At 41.4% G+C, this 14,459-nt stretch overlaps 1 protein-coding gene across 1 annotated transcript; it reads left to right on the forward strand.

Annotated features, from left to right (window-relative positions):
- Positions 1 to 7,689: 7,689 nt before the first annotated feature.
- LOC127695543 (olfactory receptor 2T27-like) lies at positions 7,690 to 8,715 on the forward strand. Its single transcript, XM_052197767.1, has one exon. The coding sequence runs from the start codon at positions 7,708 to 7,710 to the stop codon at positions 8,713 to 8,715; it is 1,008 nt and encodes a 335-aa protein (XP_052053727.1). The 5' UTR covers positions 7,690 to 7,707.
- The last annotated feature ends 5,744 nt before the right edge of the window (positions 8,716 to 14,459 follow it).

The raw sequence follows: 14,459 nt of genomic DNA on the forward strand, positions 1-14,459 counted from the left end.
ATATGTACATATTTCAAAATTTCGAACTCTACAAAATGAAACGCATCAACTTTTGTATGACATTGATCTAAAGTGACTTCATTAAGCAGAGTCAGTATTCTTAAGTCATCGTACAGACCTTTATTTAATAACCGATCGTTGACAATATCAATACCTCTAGTCTGATTATGTTGGTTTATAGCTGAAGTCTCTTCTTTGAGGATTTCTAGGGACTGCCATTTTGTGATATCATCACAAGGTGGTGCCATAGGCTCCGGATTAGTTCCTCTGAAGATAGTCCTTTCTGAGTCAGGATTTTTCCAATCTTTCCTTCTAGTATTCCTCCATTCTAGTACTCTTAATTTTTCAGTCTTTTCTTTCTCTAAGTTTCCTTTATTCTGCGCTTTCTTTAAAAGGATATATAAAGTTTCAATCATTATTGCACATATGATTTTTATGCTGATAATTGTAACAAAATTATATGGGACCCAGATGCATAGTGTCATTGACTTTTTCATTTTTTAAATACAGAAAGTATTTTTCTTTTTAATCCCTAACTCTGTCCTTAAGGAGTTCCCAAGTGTTTCATCAGGTCTTTTGACTTTTCAGCTTTTCCCACTGTTTCTACATGTCTATATGAGGCTTCTGCCAAGACACTCTGCTACTCAACTAGGAAGCCAAGCAGGCTGCTGACCCATGGCCCCGCCCCCTCTGGTTAATCCCTCTCTCTGCCCAACACTAGGCAGCTGCAGAATTTCACCAGCCAGTAGTTCCAGGCCCACATGCCCTGCCACATTGGGCTAGGCCTATCATCTGACTCTGCCCATTCTGGGAAGGTAGTTTCAGGCCACAGTATGCCACTGCCTGATGTGGCTCCCAGTCATTGCAGGCTTTTTCCTCAGGCTAATAGGCCCAGACCATTAAGTCCCACTGCCCTGCCTGGGAAATGCACTAAAACTCTATCCCAAGAGAGGAACTGGGACTGGGCTCCAACACCATGTCAGCTGAGTTAACGAATGGTCTTCCTCTTAAAAGAGTCCCGCCTCTGACAAGCACTGAAGTTTTTGGTTCACTCTCTCTTGAAGGGATTTAGGCTTCCTCTCCCCATGCCCCATGCCCCATGCCCCATGCCCACCCCCCACACCACCACCCCACTCTACCCCACCACTAGGAAACTGCTTTCAGCTCTGGGAAGTGCTATTTCCCTGCCTTTCCACCCAGGCCTTTTCCTCAGGTTCTAAGCTTGGATTTTAAAGGCCCGAGTGTTTTACATCATCTGTAGCTAAGGACTTTTTCATCCATGCCCCGATTCCCCAATAACAACTTGGAGGCTTATATTTTATTAATAAATGCCTAGGCCTTGTGTTAGGCTTGTTCTCCAACTAGCTCCTAACTTCATTAACCTGTTTAAACTATTCTATGTCTGCCACATGGCTGGTTATCTCTCTTAAGTTTCATATGTCAGACTTCCTCAGCATCTTGGTTGCGAAGGGTCATGCCTGGCACTTCTTTCTTCATTCTTTCTAGAAGGTAAGCCTACAGGGAAGAGCATTACTGGGAGTAAGACTTGGTCTTATGAGATATTTAAGGCTGCTGTATAATAATAAAGCATTTACTTGCTAAAGTCTTCTTTGCTTCTGTAGCTTACCTGCTTGTCTGAGTTGCTCTGAGGCCCAAAGCTGCAGTCTCTGGCTTAGCACTTCATAGTAAAACAGAGGGGGATTAAGTAATATAGCCTTTCTATCTCTGCAGGAACCCTTATCTCTACTCTAACTCCCAGAGGACATCCAGGGAAGTAAGGGAACATGTTGAAAAATGGCCTTAGCTTTTATTTCTAAGTTTTAAAACGTTTCCTGTGAATGTTCTCTAAGAACAAGGGGAAAGGGCCGGTCCTGCTCTCTGTCCTCAGCACTCATGCATACATCATACTTACACATTTTCACAAGGTAAAAAGTTCATCACGAGTTTACACACAAATTCAAATTGTAAATCGAATAAGAAGTTTACAGCAGAGAATGTTTACATGCATATCCATTAGGAGTAATTATCTGACTAAACATTTATCACCTGTCACTGCATCATAGGTTCATGGAGAGTTAAAAACCATAATTTTTGTGACTAAGTTATTATTGGGGTTTTGTATAGATAAACCCAGTCAATATTTTATCTTCTGTCTTTGCACCTATCGTAAATTGTTAGTTCCCTTTTTATGACCTTTGGTGAATTGTTTTGCAACCTCTTGGAACATGCTCTAAGTTGTAGATGCCTGCTTGCTATCTCAGAAGCAATTAACTCATGACACTAAAGACTGGCAGAATTCTCGTTGCAGTTCTGATTATCAGAGAGGACTTGATAGCAGTCCTATTATGAACGAGCTTAAATAATTACTAATATAGTGTCAGGAATTCTTATGGGATCATCATTAAGAATTAAGACATCATCTATTTGTCTATATAGCATCACTACAAAACAGCACATCTCCATTGCTCTGCAGAATTCTGCTCAAAGGGGTGGTCTAATCCTAGTGATGTGTGTGTGTGTGTGTGTGTGTGTGTGTGTGTGTACATATATATGTATGTATATATATAAAATGTATGTATGTATATAAAACAGGAAAGTGTATTAATATCAGGAATCTTTCCTAATCCATAGCAGAACCATCTCAGGAAGATTACCTGCTAGTTTTTAGTTTCTTCTTGATGGCTCCTGGCACTTAGTGGTGATTTCTTCATGCCTGACTCCTTCCCAGAATTCCTCCTTCTCCTCTTCCTTCTCCTCCTCTTCTTCTTCCTCCTCCTCCTCTTCCTCCTCCACTTCCTTCTCATCTCTCTCCCTCTCCCTCCCCCTACCTCTGTCTCTCCCCAACTTCTAATCCTAATCCTGTCTCAGTTTATTGGCCATTAGTTATTATTGACAGGTGATGCTTCCCGACAATACACAAGAAATTATCCCTATATTATATAGAGTTTAGTAATATCCTCTTAGGGTCTGAAGAAATGTGTTAGGATTCTCATGGGTATTGTTTTGCATCTGTAGACTGCTTTTGGTGGTATGGCTATTTTTCTCTATGTTGATCCTATTCATCCATGAGCATCTGAGATCTTTCCAACTTCGGGTACCATTTTCAATTTTTTCTTCCAGGGGTTGAAGTTTTTTCAACCATAAATCATAAAAGTCTTTTACTTGCTTGGTTAGAATTGCCCCAAGATGTTTTATATTATTTGTGGATGTTGTAAAAGGTGTTTTTCCCCTTTTTTTCTAAGCCTGTTTGTTGTTTGTATACAGGCCAGTCACCAGTATCGTCACTTTCCAGAAGGTGTTTATCAGCTGTAGGAGTTCCCTGGTAGAATTTTTAGGATCACTTACTTATGTATACTATCACATCAACTGCAAATAGTGATACTTTGACTTCTTGATTTCTAATTTGTATCCCCTTAATCTCCTTTAGCTGTCTTATTGCTCTAACTAGAATGTCAATTACTATATTGAATATATATGGAGATAAAGGACATCCTTGTATTGTTCAGAATTTTAGTGAAATTGCTCTGAGTTTCTCTGCATTTAATATGTTAACTATAGACTTGCAGTAAATTGCCCTTATTTTGTTGAGGTATAGCTCTTTTATCCCTCATTTCTCCAATAATTTTATCATAAAAGGGGTGTCAGATTTGGCCAAAACCTTTTCTGCGTGTGGGTTTAATTTTCTATCTGTTTGTTTATTTGATGAATTACACTGATTTTCTAATGTTGAACCATCCTAGTGTCTCTGGGGTGAAGCTTACTTGATCACAGTGGATGATTTTTTTGATGTGTTCTGAGATTCAATTTATGAGAATTTTATTGAGTGTGTTTGCATCTATGTTCATAAGGAAAATTGATCAGTAATTCTCTTTCTTTGTTGAATCTTTTTGTGGTATGGGTATCAGGGTGATTGTGGCCTCATAAGTTTGTTCCTCTTATTTCCTTTTGGTAGCACAATTTGAAGAGTATTGGTGTTAGCTCTTTGAAAGACTAGTAGAATTGGGTGCTAAAACCATCTGGCCATAGACTGTTGTTGTTGTTGTTGTTGTTGTTGTTGTTGCTGAGAAATTTCCAAAGACTGCTTCTCTTATATTGATTTATATTGATGATCTAACTTTGGTAAGTGGTATCTATCTAGAAAATTATCCATTTCTTTTAGATTTTCTAATTTTTTGGACAAAAATGTTAAACTATACCTAATGATTCATTGGGTTTCCTAGTGTCTTTTGTTATGTCCCCCTTTTCATTTCCAATTTCATTAATTTACATATTCTCTGTATCTTTTAGTTAGGTTTGATAAGGGCTTGACTTTACTGTGAGATAATTTGTCTTCTCCATCTATGGCGACTGAAAGTTTTGCTGGAATAGTAGTCTGGGCTGGCAACTGTGGTCTTTTGGAGTTTTCAGGACATCTGTCCAGGCCCTTCTGGTTTTTAGAATCTCTACTGAGAACTTGGATGTAATTATAATAGGTCTGCCTTCATATGTTATTTGTTCTTTTTCCCTTGAAGATAGTATCATTCTTTTCTTCTGTGTGTTTAGTGTTTTGATTTCTATGTAACAGGGGGCACTTTCTTTTCTGCTCCAATCTATCTGGTATTCTCTAAACTTCTTTATAGGTATGAGTATCTCTATAGGCATCTCTTTCTTTAGGTTAGGAAATTTGTTTTCCATGATTTTGTTGAAAATGTTTTCTGGGTCCTTGAGCTTGAATTCTTCTCCTTCTTCTATTCCTATTATTCCTGGATGTTTTGTCAGTAATGTTTTAGTTAACATTTTCTTTCACCAATGTATCAGTTTCTTCAATCATATCTTCAATACCTGAGATTCTCCTTTCTGTCTCTTGTATTCTGTTGGTAATGCCTGCATCTGCAGTTCCTGTTCAATTACCTAGATTTTTCTTTTCTACAAATCCTTATGTTTTTATTTTCCTTTTTTTTTTCTAGATGTATTTATTTGTTGTGTATACAGAGTCTGTCTGCATATATGCCTGCAGGCCAGAAGAGAACACCAAATCACATTATGGATGGTTACAAGCCACCACATGGTAGCTGGGAATTGAATTCAGGACTTCAGGAAGAACATACAGGGCTCTTAACCTCTGAGCCATCTCACCAGCCCTGTTTGTGTTTTCTTTATTGCTTCTATTTCTGTTTTTAGGTCTTGAACAGCTTTATTCATACCTTTCAACTGTTTGTCTTGTTTCCTTAGCTTTCTTGGCTTTCTTTAGGGGATTTATTCATTCCCTCTCTAAGGACCTCTGCTATCTTCATAAAGTTAGTTTTAAGGCTTTTTTCTTGAGCTTCAGCTGTAGATATCTTCATTCTGGTGGTGACATATTGCTTTGGTTGTTGGTTGTATTCTTATGCTACTCTGAGTTTGTCTTTGTTGGATGGGTGTTTTGCTCCTTGGTTTCTGGTTTCTTTCTGGTTTTCTGGCCCAATATGACCTGTGGTTGAGCAGGGAGTCTCTACTCAAGATAGGAGCTGAACTTCTGATGCCTGAGTTAGAATCTGGTAGAGCAGGGTTAAAATGTAAGTGTACACTTTGATCTTTAGAGTGTAGACTATCTTGTGAAAAGTCCAGATTATCAGAGCTATGTTTTAGGTTCTTTTCCCTTATTGCAGTTGGGTTATTTCTTCTCCCATCCTCCGTCAGACATGATCACTGCTACATGAGACCAGGAAGGAGCCTTGATGTTCAGAGTCTGTTTCCCTCTGCCCCTGCCAAGCTGCTTCCCTCCCATCTCCACTGAGATAGTAAAAACCCAACTATTGTTTTACCAAACAAACAGCACAGGATACTGGACAGTGAGGCTTGCATCAGAGGTTTCTAGGTGTGTGGTTAATTGAAGTCTGGAGACAGACTCCCATGAGACTCCCTGATGGTTCCCCAGTTCCACAGCACACAATAGAATTGGCAGCTTTTGATCTGGCCAGAACACAGCAGTGAGCTGACACACTGCTCTCAGACCTGAGCCAGATGTGGATCAAAATGTAGTGAGTCTGTTTCCATGGGCTATGAGATCAAAGGTCAGGGTTCTCAAGACAAGAACTGATTGATTTAATGCAAAGTGTTATGAGACACAGGGAGAAGGGTAATACGGGTTACTCGAGACTCACACTGCAGCACAAAACAGGAAAGTAAAGTGGGGAGGAAGATCACTACTGAGAAAGATTTTGCTCTCCTGGAAGGAAGTAAACTCTGGTTGGTGGCTTGTGCTTGAACCATAGTGCTAGGGTGAAAGCTCTGCAAAAGCAAGAAGAGAGAAGTCTGGACCTGAGAAAAGACAGGATGTTCTTCACATTGAGGCCATGATCATGTGAATTGCACTTCCTTTACAAGTGAAAAAGGTAGGAAGTTTTTTTGTTTTGTTTTGTTTTTTAAAGACCCCAGTGCTGTAATCAGTAGGTGACTGACTAGAGGTCAAATCCTGTCCTGACCCAGTGATGAACCTGGGTCCTCCTGTGATGTCGGCCAATAGCTAAAGAATGGGCAGAGCTTTCAGGGAACTTAAGACATTCTCTGGAATGAAGACTGGTAGTAAAGAACACTCAAGAAAGTAACATGGGGAGCAGGAGAGGGGGCTTCATGGTTTAGAACACTGACTGCTCTTGCAGAGGCCTGGGTTCCCAGAACTCACTTGACCATTAAAATCTGTAACTCCAGTTCCAGGGGCTCTAACTCCTTTTCCTGGCCTCCATGGGCACTGCACACAGATGGGACACAGACCCGAATGCAGGCAGCATTCATACAATGAAAGAATTTTAAGGAGAAAGGAATAGGTAAGATTCAAGAATTTCAAGAGACTGCTACTCATATGAAATATCAAAGATGGGAGGAAAAGAATGATTGGGTTATGGATTATAATCAAAAGGACTAATTATTAAACTGTTCCACTCAGAATAACTGCAGCCTATACTCGTCCTAAGTCCTGGATAAAGTATACTTCAATTTGGTGACACTGTAAGATGCTTTTGTTGCTGGACAAAAGGAGAAATATCTTGGTCATTGGAGTGGTTACTTAGAGGTACAACCCCAGACAAAACCAAGATGGGGAACAGAAGAAAAGTTAAGCGAGCATTTGAGGAGGGCACAGAGAAAGAGCAGCACACCCTGAAAGGGACAGGGTAGGCAGACCAGGAAAAGAATGTAAAACTGACGTCTGTCTCATGGGGGTGACTAGAGCTTTTATGATTTGGACATGAAAACTGATCTGATCTGATCTGCACAGGGTAGCAGGCATAATTTGAGTGCCCTGCTCCTGTGGCTCAGGCCAAACACAGAACTAATCAGTCACATTCTGGTGCAGTTAGTATGTGGCCTGAAAATCAGCATGTAGGTTTAAGAGAAAATAGCTATCTATTGACTGACATTTAACTTCAGGGTGGCTAACAGCTGTCTGCTGTTAATACTTCCTGAACCTTTTAGATAATCGCAAACTGTTCTGTTAGTGGTTTGTAACATGCTGTAGTGACCTGCTACATAGGATTTCCCCTTACAGCTCCTGCTGTCCATCTTCCCAGTTCCCTATTCCTGCGCCTTACCCCAACTCCTCTCCTGTGGAAACTTGCATCTGACAGTTTCAGCCCCAAGAGGTACTGACCAAGAGGCGCAAATTATTTCAGCCAAATGCTTTCTCTGTGATAGTTTTTATTTTCCCATTGTAGATCTTCAGATATAAAAAAAAATTTATTGAATGAAGCTATGGACCTGAAGAATAAAACTACATCCGGTTTCATCCTGTTGGGGCTCTTTCCCAGCTGCAGGTACCCGAATCTCCTTATCTCCTTCATCCTCCTCATCTATGCTCTGGCCTCAGCTGGCAATTCCCTCCTGATACTCCTCATCTGGCTGGACGCCCGTCTCCACACCCCCATGTACTTCCTTCTTAGTCAGCTGTCTCTTATTGACCTGGCTTACATCTCCTGCACAGTGCCCAAGGCAGCCACCAACTATTTCACCGGGAGGCGGAACATCCCCTTCTTTGCCTGTGCCACCCAGATGTTTTCCTTCCTCACCCTAGGCCTTGCTGAATGCATCTTACTGACACTAATGGCCTATGACCGCTATGTGGCTGTCTGTAACCCTCTGAGGTATACCATTCTCATGAGCCCCAAGGTCTGTCTGCAGATGGCCGCCTCCACCTGGATCGGAGCAGTTGCCGCAGCCCTTGTTCATACAGTCTACCCCATGAATTTTCCTATCTGCGGCTCCAGGGAGATCAATCATTACTTCTGTGAGATGCCCGCTATTCTGAGAATGTCTTGTGTGGACACATCTGTCTATGAGATGGTGAAGTTTGTGTCAACTATTATCTTTCTCCTGACCCCATTCACTTTGATCCTGACTTCCTATACCCTCATATTCCTCACAGTCCTCAGGATGAACTCTCCCAAGGGGCGGAATAAAGCCTTGGCCACTTGCTCCTCCCACCTGACCGTTGTGAGCCTCTATTTCGGCCAGGCCATCTTCATCTACATGACTCCCACTTCTTCCCACACACCCGACCAGGACCAGGTAGGTGCTGTGCTGGGCACCATAGTGACCCCCATGCTCAATCCTCTTATCTACAGCCTGAGAAACAAGGAAGTGATAGGAGCCCTGCAGAAGTGCACGGGCAGGTGCTGCAGTCGTGACAGAGTCAGCTCCCTCCGGTGCTGCCCTCAGAAGTGTCCTATCCTTCATCTTAAAAGTGAATTTAAGTCTAACTAAATCGAGATTGGAAACATAGCGTTGTGAGAAAGAAGCGTGTTAGATGCATATATGAAGTGGAGTTTGATGGAATGTTGTTCTTAGTTCAGTAAACCCTTAGTGAGTGTTACTTATTTATAAAATCACATAGGTTTTGACAATGACATTTGTGCAAAGGCAAAGGGTTTATGAATTTGTTGAGTCACAAGTCCAGAATCTAATTATTGTTCTATCATTCCACATTGATTGATATGGCTAATTAAATATCATCCTGTAAGTATCTCCTTTTCACAGTTTAACTCTTGCTTAGTCCCTTGAAGTAATCTATGCATTAAATTCTTCTTTCTTCTCACTGAACACATTTCTGATTACACTGGGCGGGGGGGGGGGGGCATGAATCACCATTACTTACTACATTTCAACCCTTCCAATGAGCCCTTAGTGCACTATTTATATTTATCAAAATAATGAGTAAGCACATTCCCGGGCACCTAAACAATACTCAGCGTTCTCTCGGAGGCTACGGTAGATGGAATCGTCACACGATCGTGCTGACTGTGAGAGAAAACAGCAATGATAAAGCCCCATGTATCGGAACAGAGCCTGGTCCCTTCTCTCACAATCACCTTTAAAAACAAATGTGGCAAATTAATAGTTGACAGCACTTAAACCACAAATAGAAAAATAGAAAAAAAAATCAGTTCCTGAAATTCTAACAATGTGTCAGGCTTGGAAAATGATAGTTAAATTTTTACATGACCAGTGACCATCCTTAAGCCCCACCCCCTCCTTTCCACCCAGATAATTCCCAGGCATGTGTCATGGTTGAGGTTTGTTTTATGTCACAAAAATGTGCATTGGCTTTCTTGCTCCTGTTTCCCACTTGCCTCTCTCCTGTGCCTTGTGCCCTCTCTCCCTCTCTCCTCCTTCCCTCCTCAGTTCCACAGGGTCATGGCTGGCCTCCTCTACTCTCTCCTTCTCTCTGCCTTTCTCTACTGCCCTCTTAACTCCCCTCCCCATACTCTATTCTATACTATACAGTCGTGTCATGTGGCCAGTCCCTCAAGGGGAAGGGACGCCTCGGCATGGGTCCACAGAGACAACCCCTTCCCCCATACCTCACCACATCCCCCAAAAAAAAGAAAGACAAAAAAATGTATGTTGGCAAACCTTGACCTTCTGGAGAAAGATCGCATGGTGACATGGGATTTACTGTGTGGGGACTTTAACTCAAATTGTGTTTTGTTTTTGGTTTGGCTTGGGTTTGTTTGTTTTGTTTTGTTTTTTGTCTGTATGAATGTGACTTTGTATTTTTAGTGTAATGATTTCAAGTTCCATACATTATTATGTTTTTTGCAAATGTCATACTTCCATTCTTTTTGTACAGATGAGAAATCCCATTGTATCTGTACATTACATCTTTCTTCATCTTTTTCTTTCTTTTTTTATTAAATATTTGATTTATTTGCATTTCAAATGTTATCCCTTTTCCTCACTACCCCTCCGTAAACCCCCTATCCAATCCCCCACCCCCCTGCTTACCAATCCCTCCCCCGACTTCCCTGACCTGGCATTCCCCTACACTGGGGCATCGAGCCTTCATAGGACCAATGGCCTCTCCTCTCATTGATGTCTGAAATGGCCATCCTCTGCTACATATGCATCTGGAGCCATGGATCCCTCCATGTGTACTCTTTGGTTGGTGGTTTAGCCCCTGGGAGCTCTGGGGGTACTGGTTGTTACATATTATTGTTCCTCCTGCGCGGCTGCAAACCTTTTCAGCTCCTTGGGTCCTTTCTCTAGCTCCTCCATTGGGGACCCTGTGCTTAGTCTATTGGCTGGCTGTGAGCCATGGGTATTTTGATACCCCTTCTAAGAAGGATCAAAGAAGTTAAAACTATGAACTAGGAAATTTTCACTTTAGAAGTCCAGGGACTTGCACATTTATAATCAAGTCACATCACAGTGGTTTCATATCCCCCTGCACTTGGTTGTGGGGATTTACAAAGACCTTGAAAAGTGACTAAATAGTCACCATTTCAGATACTTTCTGTTAGAACATACCTCTGATTTCCTTTCATAGAACACCATTTGGATGTCTTTTCTTCTGTCTTCTATATATTTTCCATTTCATCTGAGAAATTAATCCTTGATATCTTTAAGTTCTTCTCAGGGTTTTTCCCAGCTCTACTAAGATAAGCATCAGAAAGTAATTTCATATATGTAGCATGTGAGTCTTAGTGTTGACATAAAGGCACTTTGTGTGCTGACCCCAATGACAAAGCCTGAAACAGCCATCATCTCCCAGGGTGTTATAGTGGTTCAAACACTTAAGAATACAGTCTCTCAGAGAGTTCTGTGCATGACAATTGCCCTCCTGATCTAGTATCTCCAATTAGCTTTCACAGTCTATTTCTCCTTATCTACTAATCATACCTGATGCCCATGTGCAGCAATCTGTGACTAAAGGCAAGGTCTTAGGAAGTGAAAATGGATCCAAATGGCCTCATGTTCCTTCAAGAAAGATTCAGCTTGGTTTTTATTCTTCAATGAATGTATTCTTTGAATAGCAGACTATCACAGGAGTCCAGGAGATGGTTTGCCCAGCCACCAGCTGTTATGGGCACTGTATACATTCACTGTAAGCCACTAAAGTCCAACCAGTGTGTGAATAGTTATAGTAAATTTATTTATGATCACTAAAAGCCAGAAACCAACATCATCATGCCTTTCAGCCACTGTACATTTAAGCAAAATACTCTGTGCTAATAAAATTTTCTTTTTTATTAATCATTTTATTCATTTACATTTCAAATGATATCCCCCCTTCCTGGTTACCTCTCCACAATCCCCCCATTCCATCCCTCTCTACCCCCTCCCCTTTGTCTCTATGAGGATACTCCTCCACCCACTCACCCACCTGATGACTCTAACATCCCCCTATGCTGGGGCATCAAGCCTCCACAGGACCAAGGGCCTCCCCTCCCATTGATGTCAGATAAGACACCCTTTACTATATATGTATCTGGAGCTATGGTTCCTTCCATATATACTATTTGGTTGGTAGTTTAGTCCCTGGGAGTTCTGGGTGGTCCAGTTAATTGACATTGTCCTTCCTATAGGGCTGCAATCTCCTTCAGCTCCTTCAGTCCTTCCCTTAACTCTTTCACTGGGGTCCTCGGGCTCAGTCCGATGGTTGGCTGTATCTTCATTTGTATTGGTCAGGTACTGGTAGAAGCTTTAAAAGAAAATTAATGAACAGCAAGAAAACCTTTCATGAATTTTGCTAAGCAAACAAGCCTCAAAAGGCTGCATGTTGTATGATCTCATCAACAGGATTTCTGGGTGAAAGAACTTCTGTATACAGATCAGTAATTTCCAAGAGCTTGTGAGGCTGGTGGGAGAAATGGGTATTCACCAGCACAGGGGGCAAAGGGTGTTGGTGGTGTAAATGCAGGCGAGAGTGTTGGCCACGCTCTAGAAGGTCTGCATATGTTGTGATCTGTCCCAAATAATTCCCCCAAAATAAAGCAGGTGTTCAGAGCTTCCTCAGCTGGCCATAAACATGCATCGCTGACTCACTCATCTCTCTCACACACCAAGAACTTGGGAAGGAGGTTTTCCCTTTCCTTAGTATCAGCTGTGTCTTACCATGACTTCAACATTTTGTATCGCTTTTGTCTGCTTTCTTGACAAAGAAAGTTTGCAGAACTGCTCTGACTAAGAGAACAATGTCTGGATTCTCTCATCTCATTCACAGAAAGGCAAAATTGAAGTTTAATATAAAATTAAATTGAAGAAAGACAAAGGAAAGAAAGCAAGGCTTTGAAAGTTCAGTCAGGAGATAAACCTGAGATGATAGTAACCAAACGGGAAAAAGAGAGGGTAAGGTCATGAGAGAAAAATGGCTACTACCATACACACAAACACACTCATCTCCTATATTGAAATTGGTAGTCAACTAATTATAGTAGACAACAAAATTCAAAGAGACATGGGCACTGTGGCACATAACTATAATTCCAAGACTTGAGAGGTGGAGGCAGTAAGGATATGAAACACAGGGCATCCTCAGCTACATAGCAAGCCTAAAGCTCTCCATGGCTACATGAGAACGCTGTCTCAATAATATAATAAGACCACAGTCAAGTCAAGCAGTGGTAAAACTGAACACAGCATTTAAAAATATGTGTTTGTTTAGAAGGTTGTTATTTTATTATATTCAAATATTGCAAGGAAAATGGGCATACCAGAGCATGGCTACCCATATGAGGAAGAAGCTGAGTTAGTCACAGGCAGAAGCCGTGGACAGAGAATGTAAGCAGCAAACATTTGTGACTTCTGCAGGATGGGGTGGATTTAGGGCTGGATAATCCCAGCAGCTACAAGAACACGATGGCTGTCCTTAATTTCCACTGTGTGGGCCTAGGATGAACAGGGCAGCTGGACTGAACCTAGAGTAAACAGAGCATCCAGACAGCTGCTTGCATGAGCTATCCCATTGCAAGATGGTGAATGAGAGGGTGATTTCTAGATAGGGAGGCTGCAAATGATACCTGAGTCTACAGGAGAAGCTGTTGACCGACCTTCACCTGTTACCCCACACTGTATGCCAACAGAACCCAGATGCCAACATACAGCAATATGGACAAGACAGTCATGAGCTGTGAATACTAAATTCCTGCAGTCTATGAGGCATATTTCCCCAGATGGTTTGATAAGGTATGGGACATTCCAGAAATAATCTCCCTGTCTCTAGGCTCTTTGTGTTGAACTCTGGAGTCACATACTTTAGCTCTTCCTCCCTTCCCCAAACACTTGATTCACATATAAATGCTCCCCTCCTCCTCTTCCTCCTCCTCCTCCTCCTTCTCCTCCTCCTCCTCTTCCTCTTCCGCCTCCTCCTTCTCTTCCTCCCCTGTCTGTCTCTTGCCCACCTGTGCTGTTCTGCCAAGGTCTCACTTCATTTGGTACTGTCTTTGAATGCTGATAAGCTAGGCAACTTCCACCATGATTATTCTCCTTAAACTTTTGTCAGCTATCCAGAAGTCTTACAGTGTTGAATCCATTAGCATAACTCTACACTATAATCCATTTAACTCAGTCCCCTCTTTACCTTTAACCTCCTGGAAAAAGCTGTGAGGAATTCCCTTGATTCTTTGAACTCTATTAGCAAAGAAGATATGCAAAGAAAACCCTGGTGCCTTTAGAGGAGCCCCTGTCTTACTTCTGTATCTAAGCACATATTTATTCTTTATTTGCAAGATCTACTGGGAATGTGGGCCACTCAAACCTTGAACCAGTGAGCACTATTCCAAGTCTCACTCCTAACACCCAGAAATGCAACAGGGAAAATGAACAATGAATTGAATCTAGGGTTAAACTCTGTACCACAGATTTTTCAAGGGAAGACTGTTCACTAAGAAAGGTCCTTACACTGAAGTATAAGAGCTGTTCTCCCAACACAGGAACAAATATTAACAGAGAATCAAGAAAAAAACTTTTCTTCCAAAAGTTAACAATTACACAGTAAGTGATTCATGCATTTTTTTTAAATAGGTGAAATAGCAAAGAACCAAAGAATGATAAGATCCTAGACCCAGAAGACACTAAACATTCCATGAAAGAACACTTAGAAATAAACAATGGATGGATGGATGAATGAATGAACGAATGAATGAATGAATAGATAAATCATCAAAGAAGCAGAATATAAAATCAGCTGGTGAAATAACAAAGGTAAAATAGCAAAGAACTCTAAAGAA

Source organism: Apodemus sylvaticus, chromosome 10, assembly GCF_947179515.1.
Source record: "Apodemus sylvaticus chromosome 10, mApoSyl1.1, whole genome shotgun sequence".
Taxonomy (NCBI): Eukaryota; Metazoa; Chordata; class Mammalia; order Rodentia; family Muridae; genus Apodemus; species Apodemus sylvaticus.

Excerpts from the sequence above, each read along its gene's own strand:
- LOC127695543 (XM_052197767.1), top strand. The coding sequence starts at position 7,708 with ATGGACCTGAAGAATAAAACTACATCCGGTTTCATCCTGTTGGGGCTC.